Genomic DNA, 16,278 nt, shown 5'->3' with positions numbered 1-16,278 from the left:
CTGGGAATGAAACAAAATGCAATGTCACTGAGTCCTAAAGTTAAGATGAATCCTAAAAAAAGTCTAAAGAGGAGGAGGAGGAAGCAGAAACTCCCCAGAGAGACAAAGCAGCAGAGAGGAGGGAGGACAGATAAACATGTGCAGCAGGACAGGATCAGGTCAGAGAGCTGCAGCCATCTGAGGATGGAGATCCAAGACACAAGTGATCTCTGTTTCCCACATCTCCTCAACAGCTCCTGCAGGAAGCCCACACTTCACTGGTCTGAAGCCGTTCTCCTGAACTCTGTGCTGCTCTTCATCTCACTGATCACTGTAGTGCTCAACCTCCTCATCATCATCTCAGTCTCTCACTTCAGGCAAACAGCAGCTTCTCAGCTGAATCTACAGATTAAGTTTTAAGAATGCTAGGCCATATTTATTTGATAATTGATGCATAATTGATATTTTGTCTCCTTCCAGGCAGCTCCACACTCCTACAAACATCCTCCTCCTCTCTCTGGGTGTTTCAGACTTTTTTGTTGGTCTGCTGCTGATGCCTTTAGAAATCTACAAAATTACATTCTGCTGGTTTCTTGGAGATGTTATTTGTGTTTTCTTTTGTTTTTTGATGTCTAACCTCATCAGTGCTTCAATTTGGAACATTGTTTTGATATCAGTTGACCGCTATATTGCTATATGTTACCCTCTGCATTACCCCACCAGAATCTCCTCGACGAGAGTCAAATATTGTGTTTGTCTGTGTTGGTTCTGTGCTTCTTTCTGCAGCTTTTTCTATTCAAAGGATGTGATGGTTCATTCTGGTAAATCCTGCATTGGAGAATGTAGATTTATCATCAGCTACTTTCCAGGAATATTTGACCTCATTTTTAATTTCATTCTTCCAGTGACGACCATCATAGTTCTGTATCTGAGAGTGTTTGTGGTGGCTGTGTCTCAGGCTCGTGCCATGCGCTCTCACATCACAGTCGTCATCTTTCATTCGGCGACATCAGCAACAAAGAAATCAGAGTTAAAAGCAGCCAGGACTCTGGGGGTTCTAGTTGTTGTATATCTAACGTGTTACTGTCCGTATTACTGCTACTCGTTAATTGATATTAATCTAATTAGTACCTCATATGCATCGATTTTGTTTTTCCTCTTTTATGCCAACTCTTGTCTGAACCCTGTGATTTACGCCCTGTTCTATCCCTGGTTCAGAAAAGCTGTTAAAGTCATTGTTACTCTCCAGATACTGCAGCCTGGATCACATGAGGCCAAGCTACTGTGAACACTCTGCTGACTGACTGAAATCAGAACAAGAGAGATTCGTCATTAAACATTTAGAATGAATGGTCTGCACATTTAAATGAACTGTTTTGTGTCATAAATCAACACAAAGTAGATGTTGCTTAGGGGAACAAATGCACAAAATATTATCTTTGATCTTTCTTCTGTTTTAAGATTATTTAAAATATTCAATAAATGACTCTTTAAACTGTACATAGCATTATGATACATCTCACTGTACATTTATTATGTTATGTAATTGTTCATTCTGACTTTGAGATTGATGCTAACATTTAAAATCACTTTAAGCTACAGTTTTAAATTGATACGGAAACATATTAAGGTTTTTTTAAAATGAATGATAAGGAGAAACTTCAATTTATTTGCTGTTTTCCATCTGATACACATATTTTTTATTAAATTAATTCACAAAGTCTTGACGGTCTGCTGCTGATGCCTTTTGAAATCTACAGAATTACATTCTGCTGGCTTTCTCGCAGATGTTATGTGTGTTTTGCTTTTTATTTGATTAGTACCATCATCTGTGCTTCTGTAGTTTGTTTGCAGGGGAACAAACTACAGGCAACTTCAGTGACATCATTTTAAAGTTGTGAGCCGTAGACAGTTAATGTGTGGACTGATAGTTTTGGGCCGACGCTTTTATTCTGACTCTGTGGGTCACTTTATGAACCACTGATGTATGTGCAAAGTTTGGTGACTTTTACAATATATTTACTGCTCTGAACAGCCAATTTTATTTTTGCTCAAAATAACTTCATTCCTGCAAACCTCCAGTAGGGCGGAAAAAATGTTCATTTTAATCCAAAATAACCGACTTCCTGTTGGGTTTGCACCATGGATCCAAGTCCGAGACCATGGTCTTGAGCCAGAAAAAGGTAGAGTGCCTCCTCTGGGTCGAAGGGGATGTCCTGCCTCAAGTGGAGGAGTTTAAGTATCTCGGGATCTTGTTCACAAATGAGGGAAGAAGGGAGCGGGAGGTCAACAGGCGGATTGGTGCGGCATCCGCCGTGAAGCGGGCGTTGTACCGGTCCATCGTGGTGAAGAGAGAGCTGAGTCAAGAAGCAAAGCTCTCTATTTACCAGTCGATCTACGTTCCTTCCCTCATCTATGGTCATGAGCTTTGGGTCACGACCGAAAGAATGAGATCTCGGATACAAGCGGCCGAAATGAGTTTTCTCCGTAGGGCGGCTGGGCTCTCCCTTAGAGATAGGGTGAGAAGCTCGGTCATCCGGGAGGGACTCAGAGTAGAGCTGCTGCTCCTCCACATCAAGAGGAGCCAGTTGAGGTGGCTCAGGCATCTGGTCAGGGTGCCCCCTGGACACCTCACTGGAGAGGTGTTTCGGGCACGTCCCACCGGGAGGAGGCCCCGGGGAAGACCCAGGAAACGCTGGAGAGACTACGTCTCTCGGCTGGCCAGGGAACGCCTCGGGATTCCCCCGGAGGAGCTGGAGGAAGTGGCTGGGGAGAGGGAAGTCTGGGTCTCCCTTCTTAGGCTGCTACCCCCGCAACCCGACCTCGGATAAGCAGCAGAAGATGGATGGATGAAATTTTATTTTTATTGAAATTTAAACATTTCCTACGAGGAAAAATTTGGGGTACATTTTGGTAAATTTCGGGGAATTTTACATTCCCAAGTAAAGACATGGGAACGTGATTACAATAAGCCTTCACACAGCCATAGTGAAATCAAAAGCAGAGGCCAACAGTGAGTGACTGGGAATGAAACAAAATGCAATGTCACTGAGTCCCAAAGTTAAAACGAATCCTAAAAAAAGTCTAAAGAGGAGGAGGAAGCAGAAACTCCCCAGAGAGACAAAGCAGCAGAGAGGAGGGAGGACAGATAAACATGTGCAGCAGGACAGGATCAGGTCAGAGAGCTGCAGCCGTCTGAGGATGGAGATCCAAGACACAAGTGATCTCTGTTTCCCACATCTCCTCAACAGCTCCTGCAGGAAGCCCACACTTCACTGGTCTGAAGCCGTTCTCCTGAACTCTGTGCTGCTCTTCATCTCACTGATCACTGTAGTGCTCAACCTCCTCATCATCATCTCAGTCTCTCACTTCAGGCAAACAGCAGCTTCTCAGCTGAATCTACAGATTAAGTTTTAAGAATGCTAGGCCATATTTATTTGATAATTGATGCATAATTGATATTTTGTCTCCTTCCAGGCAGCTCCACACTCCTACAAACATCCTCCTCTCTCTGGGTGTTTCAGACTTTTTTGTTGGTCTGCTGCTGATGCCTTTAGAAATCTACAAAATTACATTCTGCTGGGGTCTTGGGGATGTTATGTGTGTTTTCTTTTGTTTTTTGATTTCTAACCTCATCAGTGCTTCAATTTGGAACATTGTTTTGATATCAGTTGACCGCTATATTGCTATATGTTACCCTCTGCATTACCCCACCAGAATCTCCTCGACGAGAGTCAAATATTGTGTTTGTCTGTGTTGGTTCTGTGCTTCTTCCTGCAGCCTTTTCTATTCAAAGGATGTGATGATTCATTCTGGTAAATCCTGCATTGGAGAATGTAAATTTATCATCAGCAACTTTCTAGGAACATTTGACCTCATTTTTAATTTCATTCTTCCAGTGACGACCATCATAGTTCTGTATCTGAGAGTGTTTGTGGTGGCTGTGTCTCAGGCTCGTGCCATGCGCTCTCACATCACAGTCGTCATCTTTCATTCGGCGACATCAGCAACAAAGAAATCAGAGTTAAAAGCAGCCAGGACTCTGGGGGTTCTAGTTGTTGTATATCTAGCGTGTTTCTGTCCGTATTACTGCTACTCATTAGTTGATATTAATCTAACTAGTGCCTTAGATGCATCGATTTTGTGTTTCCTCTTTTATGCCAACTCTTGTCTGAACCCTGTGATTTACGCCCTGTTCTATCCCTGGTTCAGAAAAGCTGTTAAAGTCATTGTTACTCTCCAGATACTGCAGCCTGGATCACATGAGGCCAAGCTACTGTGAACACTCTGCTGACTGACTGAAATCAGAACAAGAGAGATTCGTCATTAAACATTTAGAATGAATGGTCTGCACATTTAAATGAACTGTTTTGTGTCATAAATCAACACAAAGTAGATGTTGCTTAGGGGAGCAAATATACAAAATATTATCTTTGATCTTTCTTCTGATCAATGAAGAAAGATATTATAATATTTATTTATTAAAATATAATAAATATATATTTATATTTATTTATATAGTATAATAAATAAATATAACTATTTATTTATTATATTATATAAATAAATATAAATATTTATTTATATTCAATAAATGAATATTCAATAAATATTCATTTATTGAATATTTTTTTGAATATTCAATGACTAAACTGTACACAGCATTGTCATACATTTGATTATATATTTATTATTTTGTATCTTTAATTCTTTGTTCTGACTTTGAGATTGATATTAAAATTTAAAATCACTTTAAACTACAGCTTTTAATAGATACATTAAAACACATCAAGGTTTTTCAAATGCAAATGGATGAGAAGCTTCAATGTATTTCGTCACATTGGCAGTTTTATTACTGGTGAGTTTGTCTATTAATCAGATTAGTGTGTTTTATTAAATTTACAATGTCTCTAAGGGAAAAAACTACAGGCAACTTTTGGTCTTTGACTTTATTTCAAAGTTGTGAGCAGTATTGAGAAGAAATGTTTCTGCTGATAGTTATTCATATTTTATTTTGGAGAAACTTTGATGAACATAATTTATTTTCAAATATAGAAGTCACTAAAACCTTAACATAATGAGAAAGCAATCGCTTTAGCTAAACTGATTTAAGGCGACTGTGTATTTTAAAAACACGGAGAGACTAACTTTCACTGAGTCAGATGTTTTTTAAAAGGTGGGCTGAGAATAAATGAGAAGAACGAAACTTTTAACAAGTTAGAAGAAGAAAAAGCACCACAAGTAAAAATGTAAAGCCATCAGCAGCTTTGCGCTGCCCTCGGCCCTGTTGCTCTGGCACCGCCGCCCTATTAGTCTCACACCGTTCATGCACCCAACCACCAGGGGGCGAAATAAGTAAAACTTTCAAACAGCCTTCAATTTTTATCATACACACGGAAAAGCTGGAAGAGCCGTACAATATTTCTCGCTCTCTTGCTTGAGTGGGCGGGGCTTACGAGACGTTATGAAACACCAACATGTGCAGCTGTGCTTCCTGATGACCGATCAGCACCACAAAAACTCTGGCGCTGATCAGTTTATGTATCAGGGACTTTTAGCTGTTGGAGTTAAAATTCAACATAAACATATTGGGCTCTCTAGAGATGAACAAAGGTCATTTATATCCAGTTTGGTGCAATTTGGATTATGTATATGTGACTTAGAGCGTGTTCAAACAGCCAGGGCTTGGAATTCACCATTCTGCCACATTTAGTGACTTTCAGAATATATTTAGGCCTTCAAATAGCCAAATTACTTTTGCTAAAAAATAATAACTCCATTCCTGCACACCTCCTTTAGGGCAGACAAAATGTTGACTTTGATCCAAAATGTTGGTTTTGGACAATGAATCCAAGAAACTTTTTTGTACATCTTTATAATTTATATAATATATATAAGAATTCTAAGAATGTGAGTCAAAGGATGGCTTGAGGCTGCTATCTATCTATCTATCTATCTATCTATCTATCTATCTATCTATCTATCTATCTATCTATCTATCTATCTATCTATCTATATATATATATATATATATATATATATATATATATATATATATATATATTTGATTCTAGGGGGCGCTGTGGAGAAATCAGGCCACATTGACCAAATATTGAACTGGAATCCCTTAAGGAGATGGATTAGGATGGATCATAGTGAGTTTGGTACAGCTTGGCTTAAATCTGTGGAGCTTGGAGACAAACACATATCAATGTTATTCTGTCTCAAACTAATTCAAATAAAAAAACAGTGACGTTTGTGTTTTTGCCGCGACAAGGGGTGAACATGTTTGCAATGCTCTGAGCAAAGAAGGAGGGTGGAGAGACAACAGATCCCCTCCTGAGACTAATGCACAACGTGGACTTAATGAACAGATATCAGTGGATAACAGGGACTGTGGCCAACACTTGATCTCTCTCAGGATGGAGATCCAAGACAGAAGTGATCTCTGTTTCCCACATCTCCTCAACTGCTCCTGCAAGAAGCCCACACTTCACTGGTCTGAAGCCGTTCTCCTGAACTCTGTAATGTCTTTAATCTCACTGGTCACCGTAGCGTTCAACCTGCTCATCATCATCTCAGTCTCCCATTTCAGGCACATATTAACTTCCTGGCATAGACCTATATTTCAGTTTTTGACCTCTGTGATCATTTCTGACAGATTTAATGACATAGTAAACGGATCGTTGATGTTTTGTGTGTTTTCTTCCAGGCAGCTTCACACACCCACTAACATCCTCCTCCTCTCTCTGGCCGTGTCAGACTTTCTTGTTGGTCTCCTGCTAATTCCCTTCGAGGTCTACAGAAGCACAGCCTGCTGGTTTCTTGGTGACGTCGTCTGTGTCTTGTACTGCTACCTAGTCGTTCACATAGTCTGTGCTTCAATTGGAAACATTGTTCTCATTTCAGTCGACCGCTACGTCGCCATTTGCGACCCTCTGCACTACCCCACCAGAATCTCCACGGCGAAAGCCAAATGCTGCGTGTGTGTGTGCTGGCTGTGGAATGGCCTCTACGGCATGTTCTTTATGAAGGACGACATGATCCAACCGGGAAGAAGTAACTCCTGCACTGGAGAATGCTCGCTTCTCATTGACTACGGTGTCGGAACTCTCGACCTCGTCTTGAACTTTGTGTTTCCGGTGACCGTCATCGTCGTCCTGTACGTGAGAGTGTTCGTGGTGGCCGTGTCTCAGGCCCGTGCCGTGCGCTCTCACGTGACAGCCGCCTCGCTCCAGCAGTCCGTATTTTTAACGAGAAGATCTGACTTGAAAGCTGCCAGGACTCTTGGCGTCCTCATTGTTGCGTATCTCGTCTGTTTCTGCCCGTACTACTGTTACTCGCTCGTCGAGGTGAATTTTACCAGCACACACGCGACGTTTGTCGTCTTTCTGTTCTATTTTAACTCTTGTCTGAACCCTGTGATCTACGCCCTGTTTTACCCCTGGTTCCGTAAAGCCATCAGACATATCGTCACGCTGCAGATACTGCAGCCCGGCTCCTGCGAAGACGTCTTGTAATACAGTGTGAGATTTCTATAATCCCCCGGCTCAGAAGAATGGAAGTACCCTTGTTTTTTTATTTCATGCAGCACATAATTATTTAAGGTTTTTTTTCACACTGGAGTAATCTTAAACAATTTGACATATCATATATCTTGGCAATGCATTTCAGTTTATCAAATATGTCTGTCCACTTTTAGTATGTCAGTGCTCTGATGAACCTTTAGAATAAAAAATATATATAATACTCCAGATAAATTGCAGATTTCTTTGCCTGATATAATAAAGTCTGTATAGTCTGGTGAAAAAACAGCGATGCTCTTTATAACACACATCTTTTATATTTTATTTGGAGCAACCTCTAAACATTCATGTGTTTTCTAGATGAATTTACTGTCACAACTACAAACTGTCAAATTAAAGCTGGTCTTACTGCAGTGAACTGAAAAAAACAACAACCTGAAAGGAGCCAAGAATTAGTCTGTTTTATGTTATCTGTGTTCATTAAAGGAAAGATCGGGTCACCATACAGGGACAAAAAAAAAAAACATCTACTGGGAAGAAAACTATTCTGAATCCTCAGACGAATGATGTCATTTAAACATTTCTGGAATTCCTCTATTGTTTACCAACATTGTACCATACTAAGAAAAAAATTATTCACAAAGGATTTTAGGCCTTTACCCCAGTAGGGATAAAGGTGTACAGAAAATGGATGAATGGATCTTAGGCCTTGTAACTTTTACAAAAATATGCTTTTTTGTTGTTTTGTTCCATATTTGTTAAAACCGCAAGGACAGAATGTAGATAATCTGTGAAAAGATTGATCTCCTCTCCCTCCTACATGTGGTCCTACTGCCATTGGCAGAAATGCATGCAGTCAAAACCAACCAATCAGAGCCAGGAGGAGGGGCTTTGCGCGGTCACTTAACCTCATGTATGTGCTGAAACAACGTATCGTTACAGGAAAACCGTTTCTCCATTGTCATCGGTGGCAATGCTAACTAGCCTTAGCATTGCCGGCTGCCTCAGAAGAAGTGAGCTAGATTTAGCATAGCATGCGTTTGTGAGCACAAAATGAGCCTCTGGCACAGCCGACAACAATGCAGTAAGTGGCTCAGGAGGCTAAGTCAACAACAAACAGTCATGCTCAACCTCTGCTGGGGTTGCTAAGTAACAGGCTGGGGCTGCTGGGTAAGGGACCAGTAACATCTTCTGTAAATCCCCGACTCCAATTTCCCCAAAACTCCACATACGTAGCCGTATCCATACAAGCAGCTTGTTACTCCGACAACATCTCCTCTGATAGCTGATAGATGATGAGCTCTGACGTTTGAAATATGAATATATGTCATGCAACAGATGACGTCCACTGCTTCATTGATTTCTAAAGGCCCATAGCGTGGGCAAGCTTATTCACATGTGATTTTTGACTTGGGTCAAACCTTTTAGGTTTCCATCCACAAGCTTCTCATATTAGGATGGCAGCTCTCTGACTCATTCCACCTGACAAACATACGCAAACACACTCAGGTCTGCAGGTCAGAAATATTCTCTGAAATGTTGCATTTACTGCTACGCCAGTAAAATTCAGTTTTTGAGATACATTTAGCTCATTTTTGACATGTGATTTTCAAACACGGCTCTCAATAGGACTCCGAAGGAGGTTGAACACAAATACTCTTTTCCCCTTGTTCAGATGATTTTGATTAAATATTGCAAATTTATAGCATTGACGAATATTGGTGCAACCTTAATCAAAGGCAGCCTTATGTGGCGTTTGTCGTAGGTTCCAGGGATTTTGTAAGTTGGGCCGTTCTAACGTGCCTAGAAAGCCAAGTTTCTGTTGTTGTTTTGTTTTATGCGTTTTAATGTTTGGTCCTAAACTTTTTTATTGAGAAGGTATTACTATGTTGACTGACAAATTTTGTATGTGAATTAGTTTGGCTAGCCAGCACACAAAAATGTTATATTTTTGATCGACTCAAATCACATCAGATTTCTGAGATTGATGATATATATATATATATATATATATATATATATATATATATATATATATATATATATATATATATATATATATATATATATATTGTATATTCTTTCTTTTAAATTTGTTTCAATGGTCTTATTATCTTTCAGCTATGTAACCATTTTGATGTGCTCAGTGGGTTTTAATGAAGAAAATAAAGCGACAGGCACATTTACAGGAAGAGGTTTTAATTGTTTTAATTTTACAATCATTAAACCCAAACAGAGTTTGGCCCATTTTTTAAACAGGAGTCTTCCATCACACACAGCTAAAATTAATGCATAATATACAGAGCAGAACTGATGTGGTGGTGATTCGCTGGCAGCTTACTTTTCTGGTGGTTCCAATATCTCAGTTTGAGTCAGTTACGTGTGTGTGTGTGTGTGTGTGTGTGTGTGTGTGTGTGTGTGTGTGTGTGTGTGTGTGTGTGCGTGAGCAATATTAAATGCTTTGTCACTGTGTTCCAAGCTTGGCATTTAAAACCTGGGTCATGTTACAGTTTACTGTGGATAACTTGCAAATTTTGACACCACATGAATTCATTGTTCAGGTTCAGTTACGAATCATGGACTAACATCAGGAATGTATCATTTCTGACATATTAAACAAAAAAGAAACCTTAATAATATTATTTAAAGACAAGGAGCTCACTGAAAAATTCCAGGCGAAGAAAAGCTGTACTTGGAATTACTTTTCTTTTTGTCTACAGTATGTTAGCCTTACTGGAGCCAGGCTGGAATATCTTCAGAGTCACAATGTGCTTAATGGTTTTTCTAAACCAGGGATAAAATATGGTGTAGATTAAAGGGTTCAGGGAAGAGTTAATGCAGAAAAGACACAGCACGGCAGCAGACGTGTTAAACGATACGTCGCCTCCTAGAGCACCACAGTAAAACGGACAGAAACATATTAGAAACACGACGACTAAAATGCCGAGAGTCCTGGCTGCTTTCAGCTCAGATCTTTGGACTTTTGCTGAACGCTGCAGAGACACGGCTGTAACAGAGGAGCGGATGGCTCGGGCCTGAAAAACGGCCACTACGAACACTCTGCTGTAGAGAACTATGATGACCGTAACGGGAACCGTAAAGGTCAAAATAAGATCGATAACAAAAGCGTCATAGTCAAGAACCACACATGTTCCTTGGCATGGAATGTTCTTTCCACTCACACCATCCTTCACAAATGTAATACTGTACAAAGCTGAAGAAAGCCAGCACACACTGATACACAGTCGTATCCTTGTCACAGTGACTCTCCTGTGATAATGCAGAGGGTAACATATAGCCACGTAGCGGTCAACAGATATCAGTACGACATTATAGATTGAGGCACAGACTATCAGACTGACGATGTACGTGTAAAATAGACACATGATTTCACCGAGGAACCAGCAATAGATTAATCTGGATGCTGCACCTGGAAAGAACACAAGGCCCACCATGAAATCTGATACGGCCAGAGACAGAAGCAGGAAGTTGGTGGTTTTGTGAAGCTGCCTGGGGAGGAAAACAGAACAAAAATAAACTGGAACACAGAAACGTCACAGATCAAGCATGTAGCTGCAGTGTAAAATTTGAGTTAAAATTACTGCGAACATTTCCTGCTGATAACGTCATCAACATTGCAGAAATAGTGACAGTGTTTCACCACAAGTTTTCCTTGCCTGAAATGGGAGACTGAAATGATAACAAGCAGATTTAGAGCAACAGTAACCACACAGTTGAAGGAGACCAGAAACTGCAGAACTACGGCGCTGAACCATGGAACTGCTGGCTTTCTGCAGGAGGTGTTGAGTTGTGGGAAGCAAAGTTCTTCATCGTGAAGCTCCATCATCAGAGACCATGAAAGATCAGAGCTGAGAAAGCTTTGTAACTCCTCTTTATGCCACTTTACTCCTTTGTAGCAAACAGCTCCTCCCTGCCGACCTCATCCATAGCAACTTCCCCTTGTCAACGTCACGTCAACAGTGTTTGTTGTTTTTCTTTGGCTCTTCTTGTTATTCTTGTTGACCAATTTTACTGCATGGCTTCCCCCAGAAAACTTGCTGGGTATGGAACGTTTTCAGAACTTTTTCTTCAATTTTTCACTTTTTATGTCATTGGAGCCATTTGTTATGATCCAAAAATGTTCAAACTGTTTGTTGTGAATGAATACAAATAGTAATAGTTCATTCAGACCCTCTGATGAGACGAAGATGTAACTTTTTGGCATTAATTCTAAGTGGTTTGCATGCAGAACATCAGGCTCTGCTAATTACCTACGCAATACAATCCCAACAGTGAAACATAGTGATGGCAGCATCATGCTGTGGGGTTGCAGGTGCAGGGCGACTGATGGCAATTGAAGGAAAGAGTAATCCGGCCAACTACAGAGATATTCTGGAAGAAAACGTTTGCCAGAGTGCTCAGGACCTCGGATTTGGTCCAAGGTTCAACTTCAGCCAGGAGAATGAGTCGAAGCACATGGCTGAAATTACAAATGAGTTGTTTCAGGGCTTTGACCGGCCCAGCCAAAGCCCTGACCGAAACCCAATTGAGCATCTCCGGAGAGACCTGAAAATGGCTCCACCAACCTGATGAAACTGGAGAGAATCTGAAGGAAGAACAGCAGAGGACCCCAAAATCTAGGTGTGAAAAGCCTGTTGCAAAATTCCCAGGAAGACTCAAAAGCTCAAAAGTTGCTTGTTGTCAATACTTTACTATCACTGTTACTGGTGTTACCCTGGAGGGGGGCTACTAAAGAGCGGATGGTGACATTTCAGTACAGTCTGTCCAAAAACACAAAACAAACAACATAACAAATGGGTGAACATGTGCCTGTTACACTACCGTTCCATTAGATGCAAAAATGAGCACTAGGAAAGAGAAGAAAAAAAATAACAATATCTCACACGTTTAACAAAATTTAAAATGCCAAAGTGAACAACACAACCAGCTGGTGCAATCGAATAAGAAGAGAGTCGTCTCCCTCTATCTACTAGTGAGGGGACGGGTTCTGACTGCTGTCCGTGCTTACGCACCAAGCAACAGTTCAGATTGTCCACCCTTTTTGGACTCCTTGGAGGGGGTACTGGAGAGTGCCCCTCCTGGACACTCCCTTGCTCTGCTGGGGAAGTTCAATGCTCACATGGGCAATGAGAGTGAGACCTTGAGAGTTGTGGTTGGGCGTAACGGGCCCCGCTTCCCCATCTGAGCTTGAGCGATGTTCTGTTGCTGGACTTCTGTGCTCATCATGGATTGTCCATAGCAAACCCCACGTTCATGGATAAGCGTGTCCATATGTGCACTTGGCACCAGGACGCCTCTCCAGTGAGACAGAGCTTGATTTCCGGGAGAACTTTAAATAAACACATCCTGGGGGAGGTGGAGAACGTTGAGCCTGAGAGGACCGTGTTCCGCACCTCCATTGTCGAAGCAGAGTATCAGAGCTGTGGCTGCAAGGTTGTCTGTGCCTATTGTGGCAGCAACCCTCAAAAACGTTGGTGGACTCCTTTGGTGAGGGATACTGTCAGAGTGAAGGAGGAGTTCTGAGTTCTATTGGGTTTTCTTGGCTTGTAGGACCCCAGAAGCAGCTGATGGGCGGCGGAAGAAGAAACTCAGGCATGAGAGGAGTTCAGAGAGGCCATGGAGAAAGACTTCCACATGGCTTCTGCGTGATCCTGTCCACTATCCGGTGTATCAAGACAGAGGACCAGTCGAGGTCAGCACCTATTTCTCTAGTTGCGAGAGGTTGAGCAGCTTCAGTCTTTCCTCTGGCTGCATCCCCCAGAATGCTGTGCAGTTCTAGAGATCAGTGGATAGTCTATGTATTGAACATACCATCAGATGTGTTATTCATATTGATCTCATGTCCATTGAGATATATATTGTTAATGATTGATTTTATAGCCCTAATGGTTTGTAACCCAGAGTTAAAATCTCCTTACCACTAAAACATCTCAGTTTTCTGGGCTGATAGAGATAATGAGCTTTTTTATAGGCGCAGTCTGTGTGTCTGTTCACTTCAGTTCCCAGGTACTTTAGAGACTCCACTGCTGGACCTGGATGACAGTCAGCTGGAGTTAGTTTTACATGTAAATTTGCACAAAAAAGCAGTTTGTATAAATCAGGGACACATTTCCTGAATATTTTTCAGCTCTTAATAAGATGAAAATGAACATTGAGTTTTGACCGGAAAACGAAAGGAGACTTGAGTGAAAAACAAGAGTAGTTGCTAAGTGTGAGTTGAGATGTGTGAAGAGGGCAGAGCGAGTTGCTGTGTGTGTGTGTGTGTGTGTGTGTGTGGGTGGGTGTGTGTGTGGCGTACAGAGATTAAAAAGGATGCAGAAAACAGCTGTGTTCAGAGAGACACTGGTCTTTTAGGGTCTTTCGCGATGGAGGTGTATGACGTAGAAGAACTCTGCTTTCCACAGCTCTACAACACGTCGTGCAGGAAGCCAAAAATGTCAAGGAGCCCGCTTGTGTTTCTGCTGTTTTCATCAGTGTGCCCACTGTGACGCTCAATCTGCTTGTGATCATTTCAGTCTCCCATTTCAGGCAAAGAAAAGCTCATCATCACTGAAACCTTCACCACCAGATGATTGTATTTGAAATATTTTGCATGTCACACAAAACTGTCAAACCGTTGCCTTGTACTGATTATACCTGTTCATTTAAAAACCCACTTCCAGTTGTTTTCCTGTTGAATTATTCTGTTTTCCTCCCCAGGCAGCTTCACAAAACCACCAACTTCCTGCTCCTGTCTCTGGCCGTATCAGACATCTTGGTGGGCCTTGTTCTCTGTCCGGGTGAAGCTGTCAGACTGACATCTTGTTGGCTTCTTGGTGATGTCATGTGTTTAATGTACATACATCTTGTCAGTATGATTTCCAGTGTCTCAGTTGGAAATATTGTACTGATATCTGTGGACCGCTACATGGCTATATGTTACCCTCTGCATTATCACAGGAGAATCACTGTGACAAGGATACGACTGTGTATCAGTGTGTGCTGGATTTATTCAGCTCTGTACTGTATTACATTTGTGAAGGACGGCGTTAGTGCAAAACAGGCCTCTTGTCACGGAGAGTGTTTGTTTTTCATCGATTTTGGTCCTGCAGTTTTAGATCTTATTTTGACCTTTACGGTTCCCGTTACGGTCATCATAGTACAGCAGAGTGTTCGTAGTGGCCGTTTTTCAGGCCCGAGCCATCCGCTCCTCTGTTACAGCCGTGTCCCTGCAGCGTCCAGCAAAAGTCCAGAGATCTGAGCTGAAAGCAGCCAGGACTCTCGGCATTTTAGTCGTCGTGTTTCTAATATGTTTCTGTCCGTTTCACTGTGCTCCTCTAGGCGCCATATCATTTAACACGTCTGCTGCCGTGCTGTGTCTTTTGTGCATTAGCTCTTGTCTCAACCCTTTAATCTACACCATATTTTATCCCTGGTTTAGAAAAACCATTAAACACATTGTGACACTGAAGATATTCCAGCCTGGCTCCAGTAAGGCTAACATACTGTAGACAAATATTAAACTTTGAGGAAGTGAATAAAAGCTTTTTTTCACTTCATCCTTGTGTAAGTTATTTTCTGTGTGTACTTCATCTGCTAGATGAGCTCAAAACATGGAAAATACTGGTTCACTTTTTATTATTTGTAATAAAAATAATAAGATTGTAAGAATAGATTGTACACACACACACAAAACATAAGATTGTAAGAATAATTATGTTTTGTTATCATTCTTACATTTGTAGTTATAATAGATTTAGTATTCACATCCCTGAGAAAAGCTTTCATACTTGTTAGACCTTGAAGTTGCAGCCACTTGTATCTTCGGGATACTCCTATCTGCCTCCCTCCACATTCCTTTTCTACTTTGTAATAAAAGAGAAAGCTCTAAGCCAGAGCGCTCAGTGAAAGGCTTGAAATAGCAGTTTGCTGGGTTCTCTCCTTTTGCAAAAGCTTTAATAAAATTCACTTATGTTGTCTGTTCTTTTATTTAGATTCATAAATACGTATCACTGATCTTATATTAACTTTGCTAAAAAAAAAAAAGGCTCCTTGTTTGTATTTTTAACTGTTGTGTTCTTATGTGGAAAATAAAAACTAACTGCGTGCTTCAAACTGACAGTGTTTGTTGCTTTTCTTCTTCCACTCACAGCCCTAATGTGAGCCGAGTTCATCCATATTTAACACATCAACAGTTTGAATCAGTAAATATCAGCAAGAAGCCGCTCAGTTTCAAGAAATGAAACCGTGGTGGTGCATGATTACAGATGGTATTGACTTCTTATATTTACTCAGTTGCATTTACTTTAGTAACTTTTTGGATCAAATTTTCTCTTGAGTAACATTAATGTATAGTATTGCTGCTCCTATTTGATTAAAATATCACAATACTGCTGCTATTACCTAGTAGTCTTTTTTCTTTATTCGCGAACATTTTTTTTATAGGCGCAGTGTCTGTTCACTTCAGTTCCCAGGTACTTTAGAGACTCCACTGCGGGCCCTAGATGACAGTCAGCTGGAGTTAGTTTTACATGTAAATTTGCACAAAAAACTGTTTGTATAAATCAGGGAAAAATATCCTGAATATTTTTCAGCTCTTAATAAGATGAAAATGAACATTGAGTTTTGACCGGAAAAACAACAGCGGTTGGTAAGAGTGAGCTGAGATGTGTGAAGAGGGCAGGGCGAGTTGGTGTGTGTGTGTGTGTGTGTGTGGGGGTGTGTGTGTGTGTGTGTGTGTGTGTGTGTGTGTGTGTGTGTGTGTGTGTGTGCG

General features: G+C 41.0%; 4 protein-coding genes and 1 pseudogene across 4 annotated transcripts; 4 read left to right on the top strand and 1 right to left on the bottom strand.

Moving 5' to 3' along the window:
- Nucleotides 1-183: 183 nt before the first annotated feature.
- On the top strand, nt 184-1,267 carry LOC129379256 (trace amine-associated receptor 13c-like). The gene is made up of 2 exons (XM_055059952.1): nt 184-356; nt 460-1,267. Exons 1-2 carry the CDS (start codon nt 184-186, stop codon nt 1,265-1,267), a joined length of 981 nt encoding a protein of 326 aa, XP_054915927.1.
- A 1,913-nt stretch (nt 1,268-3,180) lies between these two features.
- LOC129379257 (trace amine-associated receptor 13c-like) lies at nt 3,181-4,261 on the top strand. The gene is made up of 2 exons (XM_055059953.1): nt 3,181-3,353; nt 3,457-4,261. The coding sequence occupies exons 1-2, from the start codon at nt 3,181-3,183 to the stop codon at nt 4,259-4,261; spliced, it is 978 nt and encodes a 325-aa protein (XP_054915928.1).
- A 2,140-nt stretch (nt 4,262-6,401) lies between these two features.
- LOC129379274 (trace amine-associated receptor 13c-like) lies at nt 6,402-7,499 on the top strand. The gene is made up of 2 exons (XM_055059972.1): nt 6,402-6,574; nt 6,692-7,499. The coding sequence occupies exons 1-2, from the start codon at nt 6,402-6,404 to the stop codon at nt 7,497-7,499; spliced, it is 981 nt and encodes a 326-aa protein (XP_054915947.1).
- Nucleotides 7,500-10,219: 2,720 nt separating this feature from the next.
- LOC129379271 (trace amine-associated receptor 13c-like) lies at nt 10,220-11,352 on the bottom strand. Its single transcript, XM_055059969.1, has 2 exons — nt 11,183-11,352; nt 10,220-11,015 (listed from the first exon to the last, which is right to left on the bottom strand). The coding sequence occupies exons 1-2, from the start codon at nt 11,350-11,352 to the stop codon at nt 10,220-10,222; spliced, it is 966 nt and encodes a 321-aa protein (XP_054915944.1).
- A 1,765-nt stretch (nt 11,353-13,117) lies between these two features.
- On the top strand, nt 13,118-15,016 carry LOC129379270 (trace amine-associated receptor 13c-like; annotated as a pseudogene).
- Nucleotides 15,017-16,278: the final 1,262 nt, after the last annotated feature.

This window comes from Poeciliopsis prolifica, unplaced genomic scaffold (assembly GCF_027474105.1).
Source record: "Poeciliopsis prolifica strain line A6 unplaced genomic scaffold, Auburn_PproV2 SCAFFOLD056, whole genome shotgun sequence".
NCBI lineage: Eukaryota > Metazoa > Chordata > Actinopteri > Cyprinodontiformes > Poeciliidae > Poeciliopsis > Poeciliopsis prolifica.
The sequence above is the reverse complement of the archived record's forward strand: the minus strand, read 5'-3'. Positions and strand labels throughout refer to the sequence as shown.